This window comes from Setaria italica, chromosome IX (genome assembly GCF_000263155.2).
Source record: "Setaria italica strain Yugu1 chromosome IX, Setaria_italica_v2.0, whole genome shotgun sequence".
Taxonomy (NCBI): Eukaryota; Viridiplantae; Streptophyta; class Magnoliopsida; order Poales; family Poaceae; genus Setaria; species Setaria italica.
This window is the reverse complement of record NC_028458.1, coordinates 26000189-26019424: the sequence shown is the minus strand read 5'-3', so window position 1 is coordinate 26019424 and position 19236 is coordinate 26000189. Positions and strand designations below refer to the sequence as shown.

Sequence of the window (19236 nt, the reverse complement as noted above, 5' to 3'; positions counted from 1 at the left end):
AAGGAGGCATCTTAAATTTTATCTTACTGAAAGCATCATCATTATTATGTACCTCGCGTCGTCTTGTTCAGTATTAGCATCCCAATTGTCCTCGACACGCTCATCCTTGTTGTTATCTCCATCATGTCCATTAGTGGTTTTGGCGTGCATCTCATCAAAGCGCCTCAAAATAGCAGCAAGACTTTTGTCAATACGAGCGACTGACGTCTCCAGCCCTGTAAGCTTGGTGTTGGTGGCAAGCTGCGTGGTCTCCAACTGCCCAATCTTCTCATTCATCACCTGCAAATCATCATCGAGCCCCTCGACGTGCCCCTTCACTAGCTTTTCAAAATGTTGTATGATGCCCTTGGTGCGGGGAGAATGTGGCATATTCTGACTATCCTCTGATCCTGTCATGGTTAGACAAATAAAGGCAACAAGAAAACAGGTGAAGAAATAAAAACCCTACAGCTATTAGGATGTAGCTACTGCAAGGCGCTCACTCTCAACCCGTTACACAAGCTCTTACCAATTCTTACCTTGCTCAACAGGGGGGACGGCTACCAACAAGTCTGCAACCGTGGAATGAAGTGTATCGGTGCCGCAACAACAGGACCTGTCAAGCTGTAGTCGAAATATATGGAGCTATAGGTGGGCTGAAGCAAGGAAGTTCTAGAACCATGTTAGTTGCAAGCAAATTGAACAAACGCTCAACGACGTTATTGTGCTGGTCCTAGGCTAGTACGTGCTAGAGACGCGAGCCTGGACACAAACGAAATCACTAAGCTGCAGCAAGGAAGGAGAGGAAAAAAACAACAAAAGAAAAACCCTTCTCTTCTTCTTTATCGTTCTTTTCTTTCTTCCTTTCTTTTTGTCTTTCTTTTCTTTTCTTTTCTTTTCTTTTTTTTTCAAGTAGCACAAAACTAAAATTTTGCAACAAGAAATAACAAGCTACTTACAACAATTAAATGCTTCCTTGGGAAGGGTGATTCAGTAGCAAAGTCAAACAAGTGGCTGTTTTGCAAAACCAGCAGATGCAAAAATCTCAAGGGTGATTGCGAAGCACTCAGACTGAATTTGGGAGCAAGGATAGATCCGTTGGAAAGAGGATAAGTTCAGATTTTCAGATTCTATTCAAACTCCCTATTCGAACTCCTGATAATGGAAATATGGTGCTTTTCTTTTCAGGATAAAACAGGACTCCGAATCAAATTCTGATTTGAACTTGTGGGATTTTCTTTTTGGAGATGGAAGTATGGACGTGGATGAAACCTCCAAGGATGTGGTTTGGTTAATAGTGGTAAACAAAACAAAGGAATTTGGAAAATCCAATCTGATTTGTGGAGAGAAACAAAAAAAACTCAAATCTGTGATAGTGACACAAACGTGATAAGAACTCGAAACTCTAAACGACTAGACGCTAAGACCAGCAACTTGACACGACGATGCAACCGTTAATTCAATAAGCCCTAACTAAGCAGTAATAGTAAAAGGCTCAAAGGGTTTTTTGGGATGGAGAACTAAGCTACTAATTTTTTTGGCCTTTTCTAGACTATAGAAAATTAAAAACAGCAAAGAACTAGAAGTCTCTCACCGATAAACCTTGCTCTGATACCAACTGATAAGACCCGCTAGGGTTAATTCCCGATCTTTCGATTAGAGGCGTAGGATAACTCGATTGGTGAATAGAAACAACGTTCACAGCCCGACTACAGCCTTCCAAGCTGCGCCTTAGCAACCGATACACCACCTCCAATGGCTGCCGCGATCTTGTGGAGCGCGTCACCCGACCACTAGGGCACTCGTCCTGCAAGCAATCGAAGAACTAGCAAGAACAAGTATAACAAGTACTGAATTTACTAGATGAAGATGAAGGTTTCCAACTCAATCTTAATAAGGTGGGGTTCCGAAGACAGCAAGAAGGGCGGCTGATCCAACACGCGCGCTTACAGAAGTAGCGAGAGCTAAACTTGATCTAAACAAAACCCAATCTGTTTGTGGCAACTCTAATTCTTATTAATGCCTAGGAGGACGACCGGGAGGGTGTTGGGGTCGTGCTCCAACCCTAGGACATGTCCCTAATGGACCCAACTTCATACATGACCCATTGGACCAAAATAAGGTGACGCAGCACCAGAAAACCTATCGGTAGTAAATTGGTCATTGCGACCGCCTCAGACCAGATATAGACTTGAGTCCAGATCCATATGAAAATAGACTTCATAACAAATCCGTGAAGTACTTGAACATCCCAATCCGTGTCCGTATGCGACCTTGGTGACCATCACAAGTTGGTACTGTCATGGAGTCCGAATCCAACCTGCGCGAGTCCATTTCCCTTTCGGTCTTCTCCATGGTTCCTAATTAAAATAAGAGTGCACGTATCTCCATGGTCTAAATAGGATGGACAGGAACTCAAGAGTGAACTTACTTGATGATTAAGTTGACGAGCACGAGCGCGAGTTATAGGATCAGAAACTGGTACTTTTGTAGGTGTGGATGTATTGTTGGTGTTGATGTCCTCATCAGTTAGCTTGCTGGGAAGTCGAGTTTCATACAAAAATGACTTTGAGCATGTAACTATTGTAGATGCTCTAGGATGTAATTTGTGCTAACCATTGTTAAATGCTTAATAAATCATATACTGCTCCAAAACTAGTGAAACTAGTTTTGTTAGTTTCATGGTGTTATGCATGCTCTAGATCTGGAACTTGAATTCATGGATAATACAACTCTCATGCTGTTTTAAAATTGTTTCTTGTTTGCTAGCTGAATCTTGAGAAAAGCATCGGAAACATTAGGAAAGGATAAAAATGTGAAACCAATTTTGTTGGTCTTGCTATGAGTGGAGATACAAAAGACAAATACTTGTTGGAATCAAAAAGATGTTTCTGTTGCTAATTGAAATAAATAGCTCCAGCACCCTAAAAATTATGATAAATTCACAGTGCTATAAGCCTGTTCTGAAACCTGTAATATGAAGTTTGTAGCACCAGAAGGCATAAAAATAGGTAAGCTTTATTTTCTAAATTTGCAGTTTGGCAATGTTAGCTTTTTAATAAATTCTCTAGTGGTGAAATCATGTTGCAATTTTTGCAGCAACCTGACGATGTGATAAGCAAACTTCGGTAAAGATTTCTTGTCCAGAAGACGTAGCTAGAATTAGTTATGATTTATGTCATGGCAGATTACATGTCATATAACTCAAGTCAACATTGAAGTTTGCATACCTTCAAATATTTTACAACTTCTATACACCTCAAATTTGAACACAACCTCATGTTTGGCTTAACATAAGAAAATATAAAGTTACAATTAGCACTTGTTATGCAGAAATAATTTTATGTTATCTGTTATCTACTTGGATGGAAGAAAACAAGTCATATGAATAAGATACAAGAAATAGCGATTAACATAAAAATACTAATGAAAGAATGTGATTTTAGAAAAAAAATAGGAAATAGAATTCTTAAATTTGTAGTTTTTATGAGGAAGAAATACCAATTATAAGTTTTAACTCCGGATTAAAAAGATAAATATTAAATATCCATGCATTGTCTTGGGCAGTGACGCTGCCACCTAGCCTTGTATTATTGGCACTGGTGCCCGCACACACGGATTTGGGATCTGTCGGCTTTGTGGTGAAGCTGCTCAACCATCCCGCTGCCAGCACGTGGTGGCTGGTAGCTGGCTCGGTGGTATTTGATTGGCTACACTTTAGGCCTCCTCCAATGGTATGAGCTAATACCTAGCTCAAAGCACTCTAGAAGATAACCCTTTCAATGATCTGGCTCTTAGCACATAGCTCATAATATGAATGATCCCACATGTCATCCCCACGTAATCTTGAAGTATGTGCATGAGAATTCTTCCATTTTCATATGAAAGGCCTTTATTTTTAGATAGGGCTCGATTATAGGATTATGCGACCGCAAGAAACGCTTAATACAGACCTATGGTTGAAAAGATAAAACTATCGAGAGATTTAAATTATAAAAGAAAAGACAAGAGCTACATGCTGCATTTATTTTTGTTGTCTTGGTTAAGAGATAGCTCCTCTCTCTCCTCTTAAAATATGAGAAAATATCCTATAAGTAGCTCATATATCACCGTCGGAGGAAACCTTATGAGAAAACTTCACTAGCGTAGTGGTTCCTCCGTTGTTTGGTGTCCACCAGGTTGTGATGGTTTGAATCCGATACAGGTCGTCATTTCAGAAGCTCACATCGCTATTCCCAGCAACGAATAATCCACATACAGCAGAAATCCCTTGCTAACGTGCTGAGCAGCAGCAATTTCAGCCGTCAGCGTGCCTTTAATTCTTTAACCAAGTTTTTCTTCTGCGAGTTATCTCTTTCATTGCGCATCCGATGCTGCAGGTCCGAAATGCTGGGCACGAGGGAGATGGAGTTGTTCCCTGCGAGTTTTGGAACCACTTGAACGACGTTGAGCGCCATAATTTGCTCAACGAAGTAGTACCTGTCGTCCCCGGTGCCTACAGGCTCCTTCAGTCTGATCGCGGCGACTGCGGAAGCAAGGCTATCCGCTACAGCTGACGAGTGTGCCTTGAAGGCGGACCGAGGCGATGGCGAGGAAGAGATCGGGCTTCGGGAAGGCCGCATTGACGTCAGGACCATCCAGTACGGGGAAGACGCGGCTTGGATCGGGACGGCGTCGGTCGGAGGGGAAGAGCCGCATCGGTGGTTTGCAGCCTGCGGGTAGGGTAAAAGAGCCCAGCCACGGATTGGAGGAGCTAAGCGAGCCAGCGCAAAGGATATGGTTTCAGGAGATGTCACGTCCGATCCTCTCGCCGGACACGCGTCACCTATCAGGGTCAAGGCTGCACGAAGGGCACTCTACAGCCCTCCTGCACCGAATTTTTTTTGCCATCATACTCCCTGTGAGGATTCGAGTATGGACTGCTTCCTAAATAAATATATGAATTCAATTTAAAATCACGAATAAAGCGTTTGTAGACTCAGATGATGAGCTTTACATATTAATGTGTTTGACATAAAAGCAGCAGGTTGTTTGCTTTCTCTCCTTTGATTCCCCTACTTGTCAGCATAACGAACAAGTTCCCTTCATTTTGACTCAAAGTGTAACTAAATTGAACAAAAGGCAGGACAACGCAAAACACCTCACTGGCGCTACTCCACAACACCCTATTCACCGCCGGCCCTAAACCGTGCATCACCGTCGGTTTGGCCTCACTAGGACAGCAGCGCGCGCCACGAAGCGTGCTGACGCGCGCGGGTAGAACCAGGATTGCGGATCTATCTTGCCTTTAGTGACTGCCTGTTCATGACACTGGGCCTCCTCCCCGAGGTGGACCTGTGTCGAGCGCCACGCGAGCGCGCGGCGCGTCCTCTGCTTCAGCAACGTTGAGAGCGCACACCTGCGCCATCAGAAGCGCGGGCGGGCTCGTCGTCGTCCTCCTGTACTAGGTGTGCGCGGTCCTAGCAGCGCGGCTGCTTGCAGTCGCGAGCCTAGTGCCCGATTTTGCCGCAGTTTAGGCATTGATCCTTGCTGACGCTGCCGCCGCAGCCGCCCTTCTCCCTCGTCTTGCTACGTCCTCTTCCGCGTCCGCTACCACCGCCGCCACCCAAAACAGAGGACCCTTCCCTGTCATCCGCTCGCGCACACGCGCCGGCCATCGGCAGACGTGTGCGCCAGCACCTCCACGAAGTGGTCCTCGACCGCCTAAAGCCGCCACGCGATGTCTTCAATCGTGAGCTCGCTCGTTTCGAGCAGCGTCGCGATTTGGGCGAATCACGAGAGCACAAGCCGCAGGAACTTAGCGACGACCTCCTCGGTGATGGTGTCGCCCAGCGACCCCAACTGGCTCACCATCATCGTGAGCCGGTGTGCGAAGTCCTCGATGGCCTCGCCGTTGCGGAAGGTGATCACCTCGTACTCCCGGCGAAGCTGCTGCGCCTTGGCCTTGCGCACGCGATCGTTGTCGAGGCGCATCGTCTTGAGGCTGTCTCAAGCCTCCTTCGCCGTGTCCTAGGAGCCGATCGGGATGGAGAACTCCGTTGGCACAGCCTTTAGGATGGCCTCCATGGCCATCTGGTCCTCCTGCCCGTCGTCCCTGCCGATGCTCACGGACTTCCAAAGGTCCCTGACCTTCATCATCACCTCCCGCTCAGCGTAGTTGGTGCGGGTGAGGATTGGGTACTGCACGCTGCCAATATCCCGTACCGTCTTCTTCACCACGTACGTCGCTCCGTGACGCTCCGGTGATAGAGACGGCCGGCGCCCAACGGAGGCAGCCCGCCCGTGCCCTCATCCTCACCCTGCTCAACCATTGCCGCTGTTGATCACTCAACCACGGCTCTGATGTCACTTGTTGGCAATGGCCAAGGTAAGCTCCCTGAGCTCACACTCAAACACACGCACACTCTAGAGCTGGAGGTAGGAGAACAACACACACAAATTCTTTGGCGCTGCTGAACTGACTCTGCAGCTGCTCATTTACGCTTTATAGGGCACAAAGTCAAACTAGAGTACACCATGGTATGAGTGAAACTACCAACTACTAGTACTGTACATGACAGGGCATACTGCCCTTCTACTCGTGGCACTGCTGCCATATTCGGCTGGTAGTGGCCACTAGTGGCCCAAGGAGCTTACCTCCTCCATTGACTTCCAGCAAAAGGAAGAGTGGAACAAGAGCTAAGCAATTATCCAACAATCCATTCAATCAATCCTCAAAATGCATGCAAGGGACATGATCAATTAGGCATATTGTGCAGATGATGCCATTAAAAATTACTCAGACAGCTTTTTCAACAACTATGAAGTATTTTCCATACATAATTACTTCACCATCACGTAATCCAATGGGACATGGGCAAGGACATTGCAGGCCAGATCATGGACCACTTTTATTCAACTTGGCCAAGTTCTGGTATCAAAGATTTCCCATCCGGTTTTCTCCTTTTGTGAGAGATTTACCATCAAGGTTACTCCTACCAACTACATCTAGAGTAACACCTCTTGTGTATGTAAAGTAATGGTACACATTTCGTTTTCTACCTATCATCAGGAATCCACTATTAGTTTAGATTACGCCAAAGCAGCATATTACAGCAGAAAAGACCCTGCAAGTAGAATACTAGCCTAATATCTTGATATATGGATGTGCATGGGCCACATACCTCCAGTAATCCGTGCTTCTAATCTTCAGATCAATTCTTGATGAAGATGATAATCCTATCTTGGTGCTAGCTTGGATGCTGGGAGCACATGAGATCGATTCCTGATTGGTCATCCCAGCTTTGTCCTAGCTTGGCCACATGAAGCACATGCATCTGGTGGGCTGATGAATTCAAGTCTCAGAATAAAAGTATGGTACATGTACTGATGTACATCTGAACTTCCGGACAACAGCCAGACAGTAGAGCTCATGGTGCTGTGCCAGTCAGCATCAAGGAAATAGACCACAGCAAATCTGGGCATCAACTCCTGCAAGTAAAATAGCATGGCATGGTAAGAAAAAAACACATGGTAAGAAAAAACAAAGCAAAATACCGACAGGCAGGAACACGAATACAGCACACAACAACAGCCCACAGGACAGGAAACAGGTCACATATTGCAGTACCAATGCAGGCTATGAATCCGTTGTGGAAAGGACATGCCTATGACCATTGACTAAGTTTCATAAAATAACTAGGTGGGTTCTTGCCTTCAAGGCCTCCACCAGTTTACTGGAAATAAGCTGGCTCTGCAAAAGCATGATTTTGCTGGAACTGGCCTTATTTCTTTCCATCAGTTATAACTGGCCATTAATAACTGAAGACAAATTAGCTCACAGTTTAACACCATCAGAACAGGAATATAGGATACATTGATGAATTTTGGGGTGCTTGGAATCTTTGCCGTGGCTTGCCTCGCCAGGCTAGGCAAAAGAAAACACGCTTGCTTTCCTTGCCGCGTCACCTTGGGGCCTGCGCTGGCAAGTTTTGGCTTCCTGCGGCAAGCGAGCTGAATCGGCTCTCCGTCGTGGGCAAGGCAAGGCTTGCCTATCAAAGTAAGGCGAGGCGAGGCTTGCTCCACATCCGAGCACGCCCTTTGTAGCGTTGAATTCAAAAGCAATAACTAGCCACTGCAATCACCATAGCTAAACAAGAAATGTATGTCCTAAAATTTTCTTACAAATGATGACATGGGCATGTGACAGATCCAGATTGAAACCTAATTTGCCTCATGTCACCATCGCATGACATGAATAAGGTTTTCTTTTGAACTGTTTCAGTAAGAAAATATTTGTATGTGTACAACCATACAGGATATCAGATAGAGGAAGAAAAGTTGATTAAAATCTTATGTCAGCGAGCGAGAAGCATTTCCAGTTTAGCTCATTTTTAGTTCACATGTGGTGACTGGTTTATCCTCTTTGCACCAACATTTCTTAAATATTAGCTTGATGAATTCTTAGTAGTATAAATCTGATAATTCATAATTTGCATATAATGTTCAACCGATTAGAAGTCCATAACAATACATCTTGTTAAATCTTTTAATATATAAAATCTACCACCACACAAAACCTTCATACTCGTGAAAGTCAACTTTCATGTAGGGCTATTAGGGAAATAAATACTAAACAACAAATGCATAGCTATGTAACATCCCTAACACTAAACAGTGGCAACCACAAGATACTGTTGTTTGATATCATTCAGTAATTTAACAGCTATAACTTTGGAACTTAGAACTATTGAAATGGTAAATGTGATGAGCAGAGGTAGCATGAAAAAATTACCTTCGTAGGTGAGGCATCGAAGGTTGATCAGGGGATGAACGCGAGGAAGTACCTTTGTATAGGGCATGCCTCTGCTTATAAAATCCATTTGTATGTACTTCATGTGCTTGTTGTATCTCACTAGAATCCATAGGGATAGCCCCAAATGAACCGAATTCGATTGGTTTACAAGGAGCACCGTAATCTACAGACTGATCATAGGAATACACCATAACTGGTTCTGTTGAAGCCCTAGTTCCACTAGCAACAGTAGAAGATTGTGAAGGAACCCCGTATGCCTTGTTTACAGGATCGTGGGTAGAGGTTGTATTTTCAAATGACTGGCTCTGTACACTAGATGAACCACCGGCTTCCCTCCTGTATGAATCACTTCTATAAGGTTGCCAGTGCCTTTCAGATTGGTTTTCATCAGATATCTGTCTGTCATGCCTACCACCAGATTTTTCTGATTGGCCACGCCCATAGCTACATCCCATATTTCTTTGTTTTGAATTTGCCCAGTTTCCCTCTTTATCATTATGGTCCACTTGCTCACTATTATAACTCCCTCTGTAGTTTCTTGAACTTGACTGTCTATCTTTGAATGGAACCTTCTGAAAGAAAGAACAATAGAACAACACATTAGTTTGACTACAAAATTTCCAAAGCCCAGCAACATACAGAGTAAGAAAATCTGTGCAGATGAGACAATAGGTAGTAAAGAAACCTGCTAGTATCAACAACATAATCGATGACCTAAGCCGATTAAGAAGTTTAAAACTAATTGCTGTGTTTATAACACACTGAGGACTGTGAAGTAGGTTTTCAGCATCACTTATCATAGGACCATGCCATCCAGCTTTGTACACCATCTATTCTCTTTTACCTTTTGTTTAAACACTAACATGGTTCCCGAAATATATGCGGACATTACTTTCTCTAATTATACGTAAGCTAAGGCAACCAAAAAGACCTAAATAAACTCTTAATTAATTTAGAGGCATTAAATTGCGAGCATACTAGAATAATTAACTAAGACATGTATCTCCCACAAAGGAAACATTAAGCACCACACCAGATTTCCTATCCATAATCAGCAGTAAACGTTAATATGTTGCTGTCAACTTATTTGCTACATCAGAATACCAGGTTCCAGGTTGGGGGTGGGTAATGTGACTTTGTGGTTAACACAGATCAGAAGAGGTAACACTAGATCCAGTGACATATTGCTTAACACAAAGGACCCAAACCCATTGTTGTCAGTATTGAACTCTTTGGAATAGTACAATGAGGTTTTTGTCAGTGCTTGGAAAGAAAGAAACTGGAGAATTTTCAAGGGCCATGAGCTAAATGAGTTGCAGGTGGTATTCATGGTGAAAGCGAACATCACCATGTGTAAGATGACCTTTCTAAAGCCATGGGCACAAGGGTATGACACGGTTATTTAGCACAGCATAGAAATAGTGTGGTGTTCAGCCAAGCAAATAACTGTAACTCTGTAAGTCGAAAATTTGTTTCATGTAAATAATGCTGTAGTGTGTTTTAAACCTCGTGGAAAGCTGGGAAACCGCGAGGATTTGGAATCACCCAAGGTTCAAACCTTATTCCAACTTAACTAATGGGCCGTGCTCCTATCATATTAATTGTAAAAAACAAGGTTTTGTGTAAACAGAAGCTCATCACTACAGTTTCAATGAATCATGACACCTTGGAAATACAGATGAATCATACGTAGATTAACGAAGCAATAATTATAACACTTCAAATGAAATTTGGTACTACCACATTTAGCATGTCGAGCTTAGGGGTTTGTTTGGCTAGTTGCTCACCGAATTCAGGTGATTATCAAGTGTAGGGCAGGACCAACAAACTATTGGGTAATACACAGGAACTAGCCAGAGATTAGCAAGTTATTTGAACAGCAAGAAGAGATGTTGAAATTTGGCAAAGGGAAATTTAGTGTTAATTTTTGCTATTAAATCAATGAAAACTTAAGCAACCATGTGGATAAGTCTTGCAAAAGAAATTTTGCCATTTCAAATTTTGGTAATCATCCAGAGATAAGCGAAATTATTGGCATCAGCAAGATGATGGCAGGAAAAATAAGGGATTAAAAGAACAAATCTTCTACAAGACAGTATCAAAAAATATACTACAGAATAAGATTACACAAGAATATTAATACTAATCTGGAAAAAATGGAACATTTTATGATTTTAGTACTAACATTGACGAAACTGTTGGCATAATAGTACAATGGTACGGGTTTTCCAAGAAGCTCATAGCAGAATATAAATTGATGAAAATCTTATTATAAATATTAATTGCAGATTTGTTGCTGCTGGCCTACAACAAAGAAGGATAAAATGGTTAACTACAACACTTACAGGAGTTGGCAAGTATGTCCCAGTGCCACCATGATATCTTGGCGCATCTTCTCCATAGCGCTGGAAAACACCAGATGCTCTTTCAGAAGTAGGTTGCAGAGGCGTCACAGGAACTACCCCTTGACCATGGCTCCTTACTTGTGCCCAATTAAACCTATGTGCAGGCTGTGTTGCAGGGCCATTCAGTGGAAAATGGCCTGGCAAGTACATAGGTGGCATAGCAACAGGGTATAATACAGGAGCAGGAGGGTGTGCATTTTGGCAGAACCTCCCATATTGCAAATTTTGCCAATGGCTCAAAAAATCGCTGTTCAAAATGTCAGACATGTGATCATGATCTGCTACAACACTGCCTGGTGGAGTTGTAATATTTGCATCAGGTAGATCAGCATCATCATGTGAACCAAAATTTTGGAATGCCATGTCAACAGGAAACTGATCCTTTCCTTCACTTCTCTCAAACTGAGCCGCAGAACTATCAGTAGTGCCAGGAATATAGGGATATACGACAAAAGGAACTGGTGGACCTGTTGGAACAAATGTCAACCCAGAATTATCAACTTGTCTCTGCTGAGGAGGGGACATAACAAATGGCCTGAACACAGGATTGCGCGGGTTGACTTTTAGTGGATTATGATCATCCGATACTTGACTAGAAGTTGATTGTGCTGAAGGGCTAGGCCCTGCAGTTTCATCAGAAAAGTCACTGTTAACAGCTTGTGATGCATAGCTATTTCTATTGCCATCAAGTCCTGATGTGATGCGCTCAGTCATATTTTCGAACTGCCAACTGGTCTTTGTTGTACTCCGCAACTGTGAGGGAGAGGAAGGTGTCATAGCTAAAGGTGTTTTACCCCATTTACCTCTTGATGATGTTAGGATCACCCCAGTTGATTCATCACATGAGCTGTCTGAAATGGTATGTCCAGAGCTTCCTTGTGAAGAAACTAATCTTATTACACCAAAGCTGGTCCCCCCATATACTTTGTGAAAAATATCAGCAGAATTTTCTCTTAGTGTTTCACCTCTATCCTCAATACCAGATTTTTTCTGTCCTTGCAAACGGGCACCAGGTATGTCATGTAGAGAAGAGGCAAGATCCTTAAAATTAAAAATTTCAGGGTTTATGCTCTCCCGATTATAGTTTCCAGACAATCCAGCATCATGTTCATGCCAATTACCTCCATCATCATAATTTGTGCCAGTAGTAGCAGATGTCTCACTCTCAATGCAATTTTCAGAGTTTGATACAAAAGCAGTTCTACCAACATACTGGGTCATAGGTGGTGGAACAAATCCATGAACAAACTGCATGTTGTGTAACCATGGAGTTCCGATAAACGAAAAATTTGGTGGCAAAATCCCAGCTAGATTTCTCAGAGGATAACCTGATGAGGCCACAAGGGGGAGAGGCGCTAGAGAAGGATGACATGGTATTCGCACTTGCAAAGGAACCTGTCCATTCAACCCATCCATCAGATTATGTTCCCTAGGACTTCCCTTGTGTAGAACATCTGAAGCTTCAGAGACCGAAGCAAGCTCTTCATTTGTTGCAAAACAAGTATCTTCATGATTGCTGCTGGAAACACTACTTGGACCTGATACTAATATGCTAGATGAAGCATTCATGGAAGACACTGGCTTTTCCTGTGAAGACTTTCTGCCATGGTTGCTAGAAACCCCTAGAATCATGTTATTTCCTGTGCTACTGTACTCAGCCTTTGATGATTTTTCTACTTCAGATACTATAGTACGTCTGCTAGAAGGAAAACCATGAACTGAAGAGTCTGTTAAGTCAGGACTAGAATTTGTTCTAGCAAACTGAAACCTGCTTTGTCCATTCTGTTCATTCACAGTGGAGTGACTCTTTGATATTCTTTGAACCTTTTCGCCCAGCAATGATCCACTAGGAATGCTGGTTTTCTCCAACTGTCCAGCAACCTCAGCATTTGTTTGCACTGCACGAATTTTCTGGCTCTGAGAAGGATAAACAACAGAAAGAGCTGTTCTTGGTGAACCCCGATACTGTACATTTGCTTTCGTTACAAGTTGAGTGGCAGGGTTATGATAGTTTTGAGTGTATTCAGTGAGACCATCATCATCAATGTGTGTTGTAGGGCCTTTAAACTTTTTCTTGTGTGCCGTTGCATTTTTGTGACTGCTTGGCACTTCAACAGGCACAACCTTCACAGTTTGATGAATCAGACTCTGGGCAGGTGCATCAGGACGATTACCATTACCATGCCTTCTCCATGTATTTGTAAAGAATTGTTTCACTTCAATGGCTATGTCTTGCTTCGGACATTCAAGTATCCTTGCCAATCTTTTTGCTCCAAAAGCAAACGCGCTGCGTATTCTAAAGAAGTTACCTAAGAATTACAAAAGTTAGTTCAGAAAATATATATTTATTACTCTTACAAGTTGACATCACCAAAATGACCATATACAATTGTTAACATAAAGGAGGTGTGCCTATCGTAGCACTAACAGCATATGTTTGAACGTATACCTCACTGTTCATTGAAAAAAAAATGTATACCTCACTGACTCAATGACAACTTAGAATTTTAAGCATTTTGCATTTACCAAATTTGTAATAGTCTAGGAATGCCACGATATATAATCTTTAAGCATCCAGGATCAGCAACATAAAAATGTTACAACAATAATAGCAGGGCCTTTGTGTCCCAAGCAAGTAATATCATAATATTAGCAATCTAACAAACTACTTGCCAATACCTTAAGCTAGATTTAATATGCACTGACCAGTAATATTTTCTAGCATTTGTTCTAGCTAATATGTTTGTACCATATGAAACAGATTGTGTTTACCAAACATTGCCAAAAAAAATAAAAATATGTTGTAATAATCTTAGAAAATAGTAATACTGAGCGGGTGATGCACTGCAACACATCAAAGTGAGCATTCCAATCAATTCCACACATGATAGGATGGGTAACAATATTAATCATGAACCATAAGATCTTGTAGGAGTGTAGCACTGTTGTAACCGGTGCAAAATGACACACCTTTGCTTATACTTCTTCCAAGGTTATTGTTTGCTCGTAAAGGGTCAATTACATTGAAGTACTTCGAAACAAATGGCTGAACCTGGTTGTTATGGGGACTGGGCGTAACTGCATATATAGAACTGCAAATATCTAGGAAGGACTTGCTGAGCAATAAAGCGCCACCATCCTTTCGTGGAGGATCCGCTGCATCACATATTAAACAGCATTAATAATCTGAAGACCACATCCATATGATCTATTGATCTGGTAGCGTGATTATGAGATATAAAATTACCAGACATGTCCGGAAGAGAGCTTATAGGAACTGGACCCCACAAGCTTACACAAAATTTCTCCCAATCAAAGTTACTAAAGAATTCTAGGAACCGATACAATACCTGGCAAGGAAGGAAATCAAATTAATAACAGTTTTCCATTACAAGGGAGGAGGGTGGAGAGGAAGTTACCTCAAGTGGTCCAGCAAAAGAATTGTTGAAGACATGAAAAATGTAAAGAACCAGAGTCTCTAGGGCATATGTCGATATAAGACCATGATGAGCTCCAAGTATACGACTTTCATAGTAACACCAGGCCTTTATCAGTATGATACTTCGCTTGAACAGATGGTTTTGACTGATCAGGTGGTCCATCTGGTAAACAGAATATAACTAAAGATCAAGAATAGGGACCAAATTTAGCAGGAACTGATCCTACAAGTAAATAAACATGTTGCGATTAAGTGCAGTAGTGTCCATAAGAATGTTTCCAGCAGCTAGCATTGCTTGGCTAGGTACAATTATCTAAATACTATTCAGAAAGCGCACCTCTTCAAGGAAACAAAGTGTACACAAACCACCAACTTGGTTGAAAGAGATGTCAACAACAATGTTTTCCACAAGACACTTAATTATCTTTACCTGCGCATCATTAGAATTAGCAAACAAAAGAAAATTACATATCCATGCAGAGTGTGGAATACATTATCTAAATTATAGATCGTGATTAATTATAAACAAAGTGAGTGAATTATTTTGCTCTCAGAAGGTCATTACAGTTGGCCATAGTCCATATACTACCACATAACAAAGAATTAATTAGCTCAGAAATATCAAAATGATGACACCCAATGTGCGACTGGCATGAAACAGTACGATCAAATGTGAGGCTGGCATGCAAAGGGAACATTAAAGTTACATTGGGTAGTACTTTCCAAATGGTGATCTTTGCAATGCTGCTTACCCGTACCAAATCAGAAAGACATCAAATATGCCAGCATATTTGCAGTGAAACTTTTCCAAAAATGCTCATAATAGGGATGCCCAAAATAAATATTAGAAGCGGGAAGTCCATGTTAGGTAAGCTGGATGAGGGCACATCATGAATCAGAAGTATAACATCAGAGACAAAGTAGAGCAATATAGAAATAATTTTGTTACATATCTGAATTCATGGTTCATAAGGCGGTAAGGCAAGGCATGGCGAGCCACTCCCTTCCAGTCACCTAGGCGATGCCTAGGCGCTTGTAAGGCAAGCAAGGCGACGCCATATGTCAATCTAGACACAGCAATAACAGCAGGGGAGGTTGGAAGAAAAAGGGAAAAAAGAAAAAGAAAGAAGAGAAAAGAGAAGGGAGATGACTTGCCCAGCCCACCATGCATCCCTTATCTTTTGCTTCCCATAGTACATTAGGCAGCCTAGGCCCAGGCGGTCAGATGCTCTCTCAATGCCTCTCTCTCCCTTCTCAAAAAGCAGCACTTCTGTTGCTCCTCATCTCTCCCATAGCAGCACCGTCCGCTGCCTTCCCCATCTTCATCGTCTCTCTCAGCCAGTCATCAGCCTATCCCCCACTTCCCTGCCCCTCAGATGGATCCCTGCTGCCACTCCCCTGCCAGATCGGCTGCTGCACTCCCTTTCAGATCGGCTGCTGCCAGGGGGAGCTAGCGGGAATGGCAGCGGTGGCAGCTGCTAGGCCTTGTTAGTCAGTTTCCCTTACTGTAATACCCCAGCCCAATATACCATAGTAGTTGAAGATGTTGGCCCATGTGGCCCAATTGTGGTTGTAGTTGGTGGGTTTAGTACCACCTTAGAAGTTTAGGGGGGTGCTTGTCATTCCAAATATAGCACCTCCGAGTTAACCCTTTTACACGAAGCAAGGACGAAAGTGTAAGAGAGGTGCTATGCGTATGCGGGCTCGTTCCACGTGAGGAAGCAGATTTTGGAGCGGGGTGTTACAAATAGTATCAGAGCATGAACCCTTGCTGGATGTGTGCATGTGCGAGTGGCTAGGCCCGCGTAACGGCCATGTACCGAGGTGTGGTTCTAGGAGTCTGTTGCGTATGTGGTGAGCTGCCGAGGGCGTCAGCCCTTAAGGTGGGGTGGTGAATACCCCAGCCCAGTATACCATAGTAGTTGAAGTTGTTGGCCCATGTGGCCCAATTGTGGTTGTAGTTAGTGGATTTAGTACCACCTTCGAAGTTTAGGGGGTGAGGGCAAGCTTATAATGCTTGTCGTTCTAAACATAGCACCTTCAAGTTAACCCTTTTACACAAAGCGAGGACGAAAGTGTAAGAGAGGTGGTATGCGTATGCAGGCTCGTTCCGCGTGAGGACCTGGGCCGTAAGTAGATTTTGGAGCAGGGTGTTACACTTCCACTCTTCCCCTTCCCTCCCCCTCTCTTGCTGCTTTTTAGTTAGGCAGCAGCGACATCTAGGATTTCTCGCCTGGCCACCTAGGCGACGCCCTTAAAACGACTTCTATATTCAGAACTAAACTAACATTAAGTATACACCTTTGTTAGTGCTAGGCTATCCTAACAAGGAAAATATAAAGAGCAGCAGTAAATACAACAAAAGAACTGTAGTGTGCAGTGTGGTGGACCAAACACAAAGAAGTGCTAAGCATACCTCTGCCTGAATATACTGTACTTCTCTCACTCGAAATTCAGCCTTCTCACTTTTCTCCTCATGTTCCAATGCATCCTGAACCATAACTGCCCATGTATCCTTTAATTCTTCACTGTTACTGAAAGCTGTGACATCAATATCACCATCGGGTAAATAAGTCTTGAGCGGGAATGACCCAAAAGTAAAAACCTGGAAAAGACAGTGTGGGAGAGAAAGCAAAACAGATCATCAAATTCATATTAGGAACATCAAATTTAGCAAAAACAACATCATGTATTATAAAAATTGAACAGACCAAGTCACTATGAACACAGAACCTGAACAAAAGTCATCCGCTTCGAAAGAGACAAAAATATAATTTGTTTGGTCTAGTAGGTTTCAGTAGGCAACCTTAAAATGTTTCTTTTTTTATAAAGCAGCAAATTATAGTGGTTCTTGCAAATAACAGCACATAATACAGAAATGGTAAGGTAATTTAGGTCTCAATTTTGTTCTGTCACACATAAAATTTCTCCCCTTAGGCATATCCATCCTTTTCTTCCAAGATATATGCCACACTTCTCCTTTAAAGCATTGTTTCAGGCAGTTACATACAGCAGCTCGACTGTCCAGCCAGTAACAAATACTATTGTGTTTCTCTTATGGCGTGATTGCACTTAGCTAGGAACCGTCCATGCATTGTAAATTTGTGAACAGTTGGACACAGAAAACTAAACAGTCACTGGTATTAACTCCCCAATCCCATTGAATATACTAAGCATACTATCTTTTTCTGTCACTAAAAAACCTCCTTAGTCATAACAATTGCAATTTGGTAACTCCGCCTACGATTTTCCCTTTCCTAACCCCTGGAAAGTAGATGTCCAACCTTCCCCAACAATAGATTTGCTCACAATTTCCTAACTCTATTCTAGCCCTGACCCTTCATGTACCAAACAAAAACAGTTACACTTGCAGAAATTGTTTCTCTTATTTTTAGAGAATAGGTCGCCCCGTTTTATTTCATTGGAACAAAACGAAACAGATATCGTTTCTCTATTCCATGCTTAGATACCCACGGAAGCAGCCCTCAGTGCAAATTACTCGTACTAGTTACTACCAAGAAGTTCGTATCCACTGAAATGGTACTACACAGGCTGGATTAGGGGTGTACCTGACAGGAAAGGCACCCCATAATAAGCCGCTGGACATAACCGGCGGCGGCCCGGCGGCGATCCTCAGACCAAGGAGTGGGCTGGATGCGCGCGATCAGCTCGGCAGTGCGCTCCTCCGCGACGGCCCAACGCTCGGCGTCCAGGCGCCGCGTCACCCCCACCGCCACATTGGGCAGCAGCCCGTTCGGCACCATATCCTTTCTCAGGGGAGCCAAACCCTACCCCCTGAATCCAAACCAGCCAGCGAACACACGAAACCCTAGGCAGCGGCGGAGGGCGAGAGAGGAGGCGAGGAGTGATGATAGTGACGGCGGACGTGGGAGGGAGCGAGGGTAGTTCACGGCGATCGCCGTATGCCGACGAAGAGGCGGCGGCGAGGGAGACGAGAGATGGGTGTGGGGGGCGGGGAAATGGCGATGCGGAGCGGAAGCGCAGAAGCGCCTTGCAGTACATAGAGTAACGTCTCGTGTGGCACGCCTTAACTGCTTTTTTTCCGAATCCATCTCTACGGCTACAAAAAATAAAATGGCACGTTTGTACGGTCCGTCAAATGACCCTCGCCCGATGGCCCTCGCTCCGGACGCTTTCCCACCCTCCGATAGTCAATTCTCCTTCAACGCCGTCCGCTCCACCGAGCCGCCTGCGCTAAGCGTACACGTCTCGGCACTAGCTGTTCCAGCGCCTAGATCGTTACGTAGCTGGTGACGTGGACGCTAACATGACGCCAAGCTTCAAATTTCAAACACCCGCCTCCTTCCTGCCCGAGCCTTCCTCATCTTCTTTCTCCTCCTTCTCTGGTTTTTTCTCTCCCCACTTCGCCCTACATCACGAATCGGTCTATGGGACCTTGGAAACTTTGATTTGATCCATGGATCTTTGCGAGCAAGGTATCGTCACTCCATAGTTTTTTTTTTCACGTCGATTCGGTATATATTAGTCAGATTTTTTAACTTAGGGTTTCATGCAAATGTAACTGTAGAATGTTAAGGTGTGCAAAAGTTAGGAAATCAAGGTAACCTCAGCGCACGTTGTTATGTTATGGGTTCATT

The 19236-nt window shown here is 43.3% G+C and overlaps 1 protein-coding gene across 8 annotated transcripts; it reads right to left on the bottom strand.

The window, feature by feature from the left end:
• Positions 1-584: 584 nt before the first annotated feature.
• On the bottom strand, positions 585-18639 carry LOC101762692. 8 transcript variants are annotated; one of them, XR_002675730.1, is made up of 10 exons: positions 18187-18639; positions 17034-17222; positions 14955-15047; positions 14598-14780; positions 14426-14528; positions 14149-14334; positions 11119-13487; positions 8753-9345; positions 7143-7449; positions 585-603 (listed from the first exon to the last, which is right to left on the bottom strand). XR_002675730.1 is itself a non-coding variant. In XM_004983235.3 (9 exons), the coding sequence occupies exons 1-9, from the start codon at positions 18379-18381 to the stop codon at positions 7443-7445; spliced, it is 3918 nt and encodes a 1305-aa protein (XP_004983292.1). In that variant the 5' UTR covers positions 18382-18639; the 3' UTR covers positions 6839-7442. The 8 variants fall into 8 exon arrangements, 4 of the variants coding, with proteins under 4 accessions (XP_004983292.1, XP_022678681.1, XP_004983294.1 ...); XR_001163082.3 differs by lacking the exon at positions 585-603 and adding an exon at positions 1622-1786; XR_215873.3 differs by lacking the exon at positions 585-603 and adding an exon at positions 1833-2516.
• Between the last annotated feature and the right edge of the window lie 597 nt (positions 18640-19236).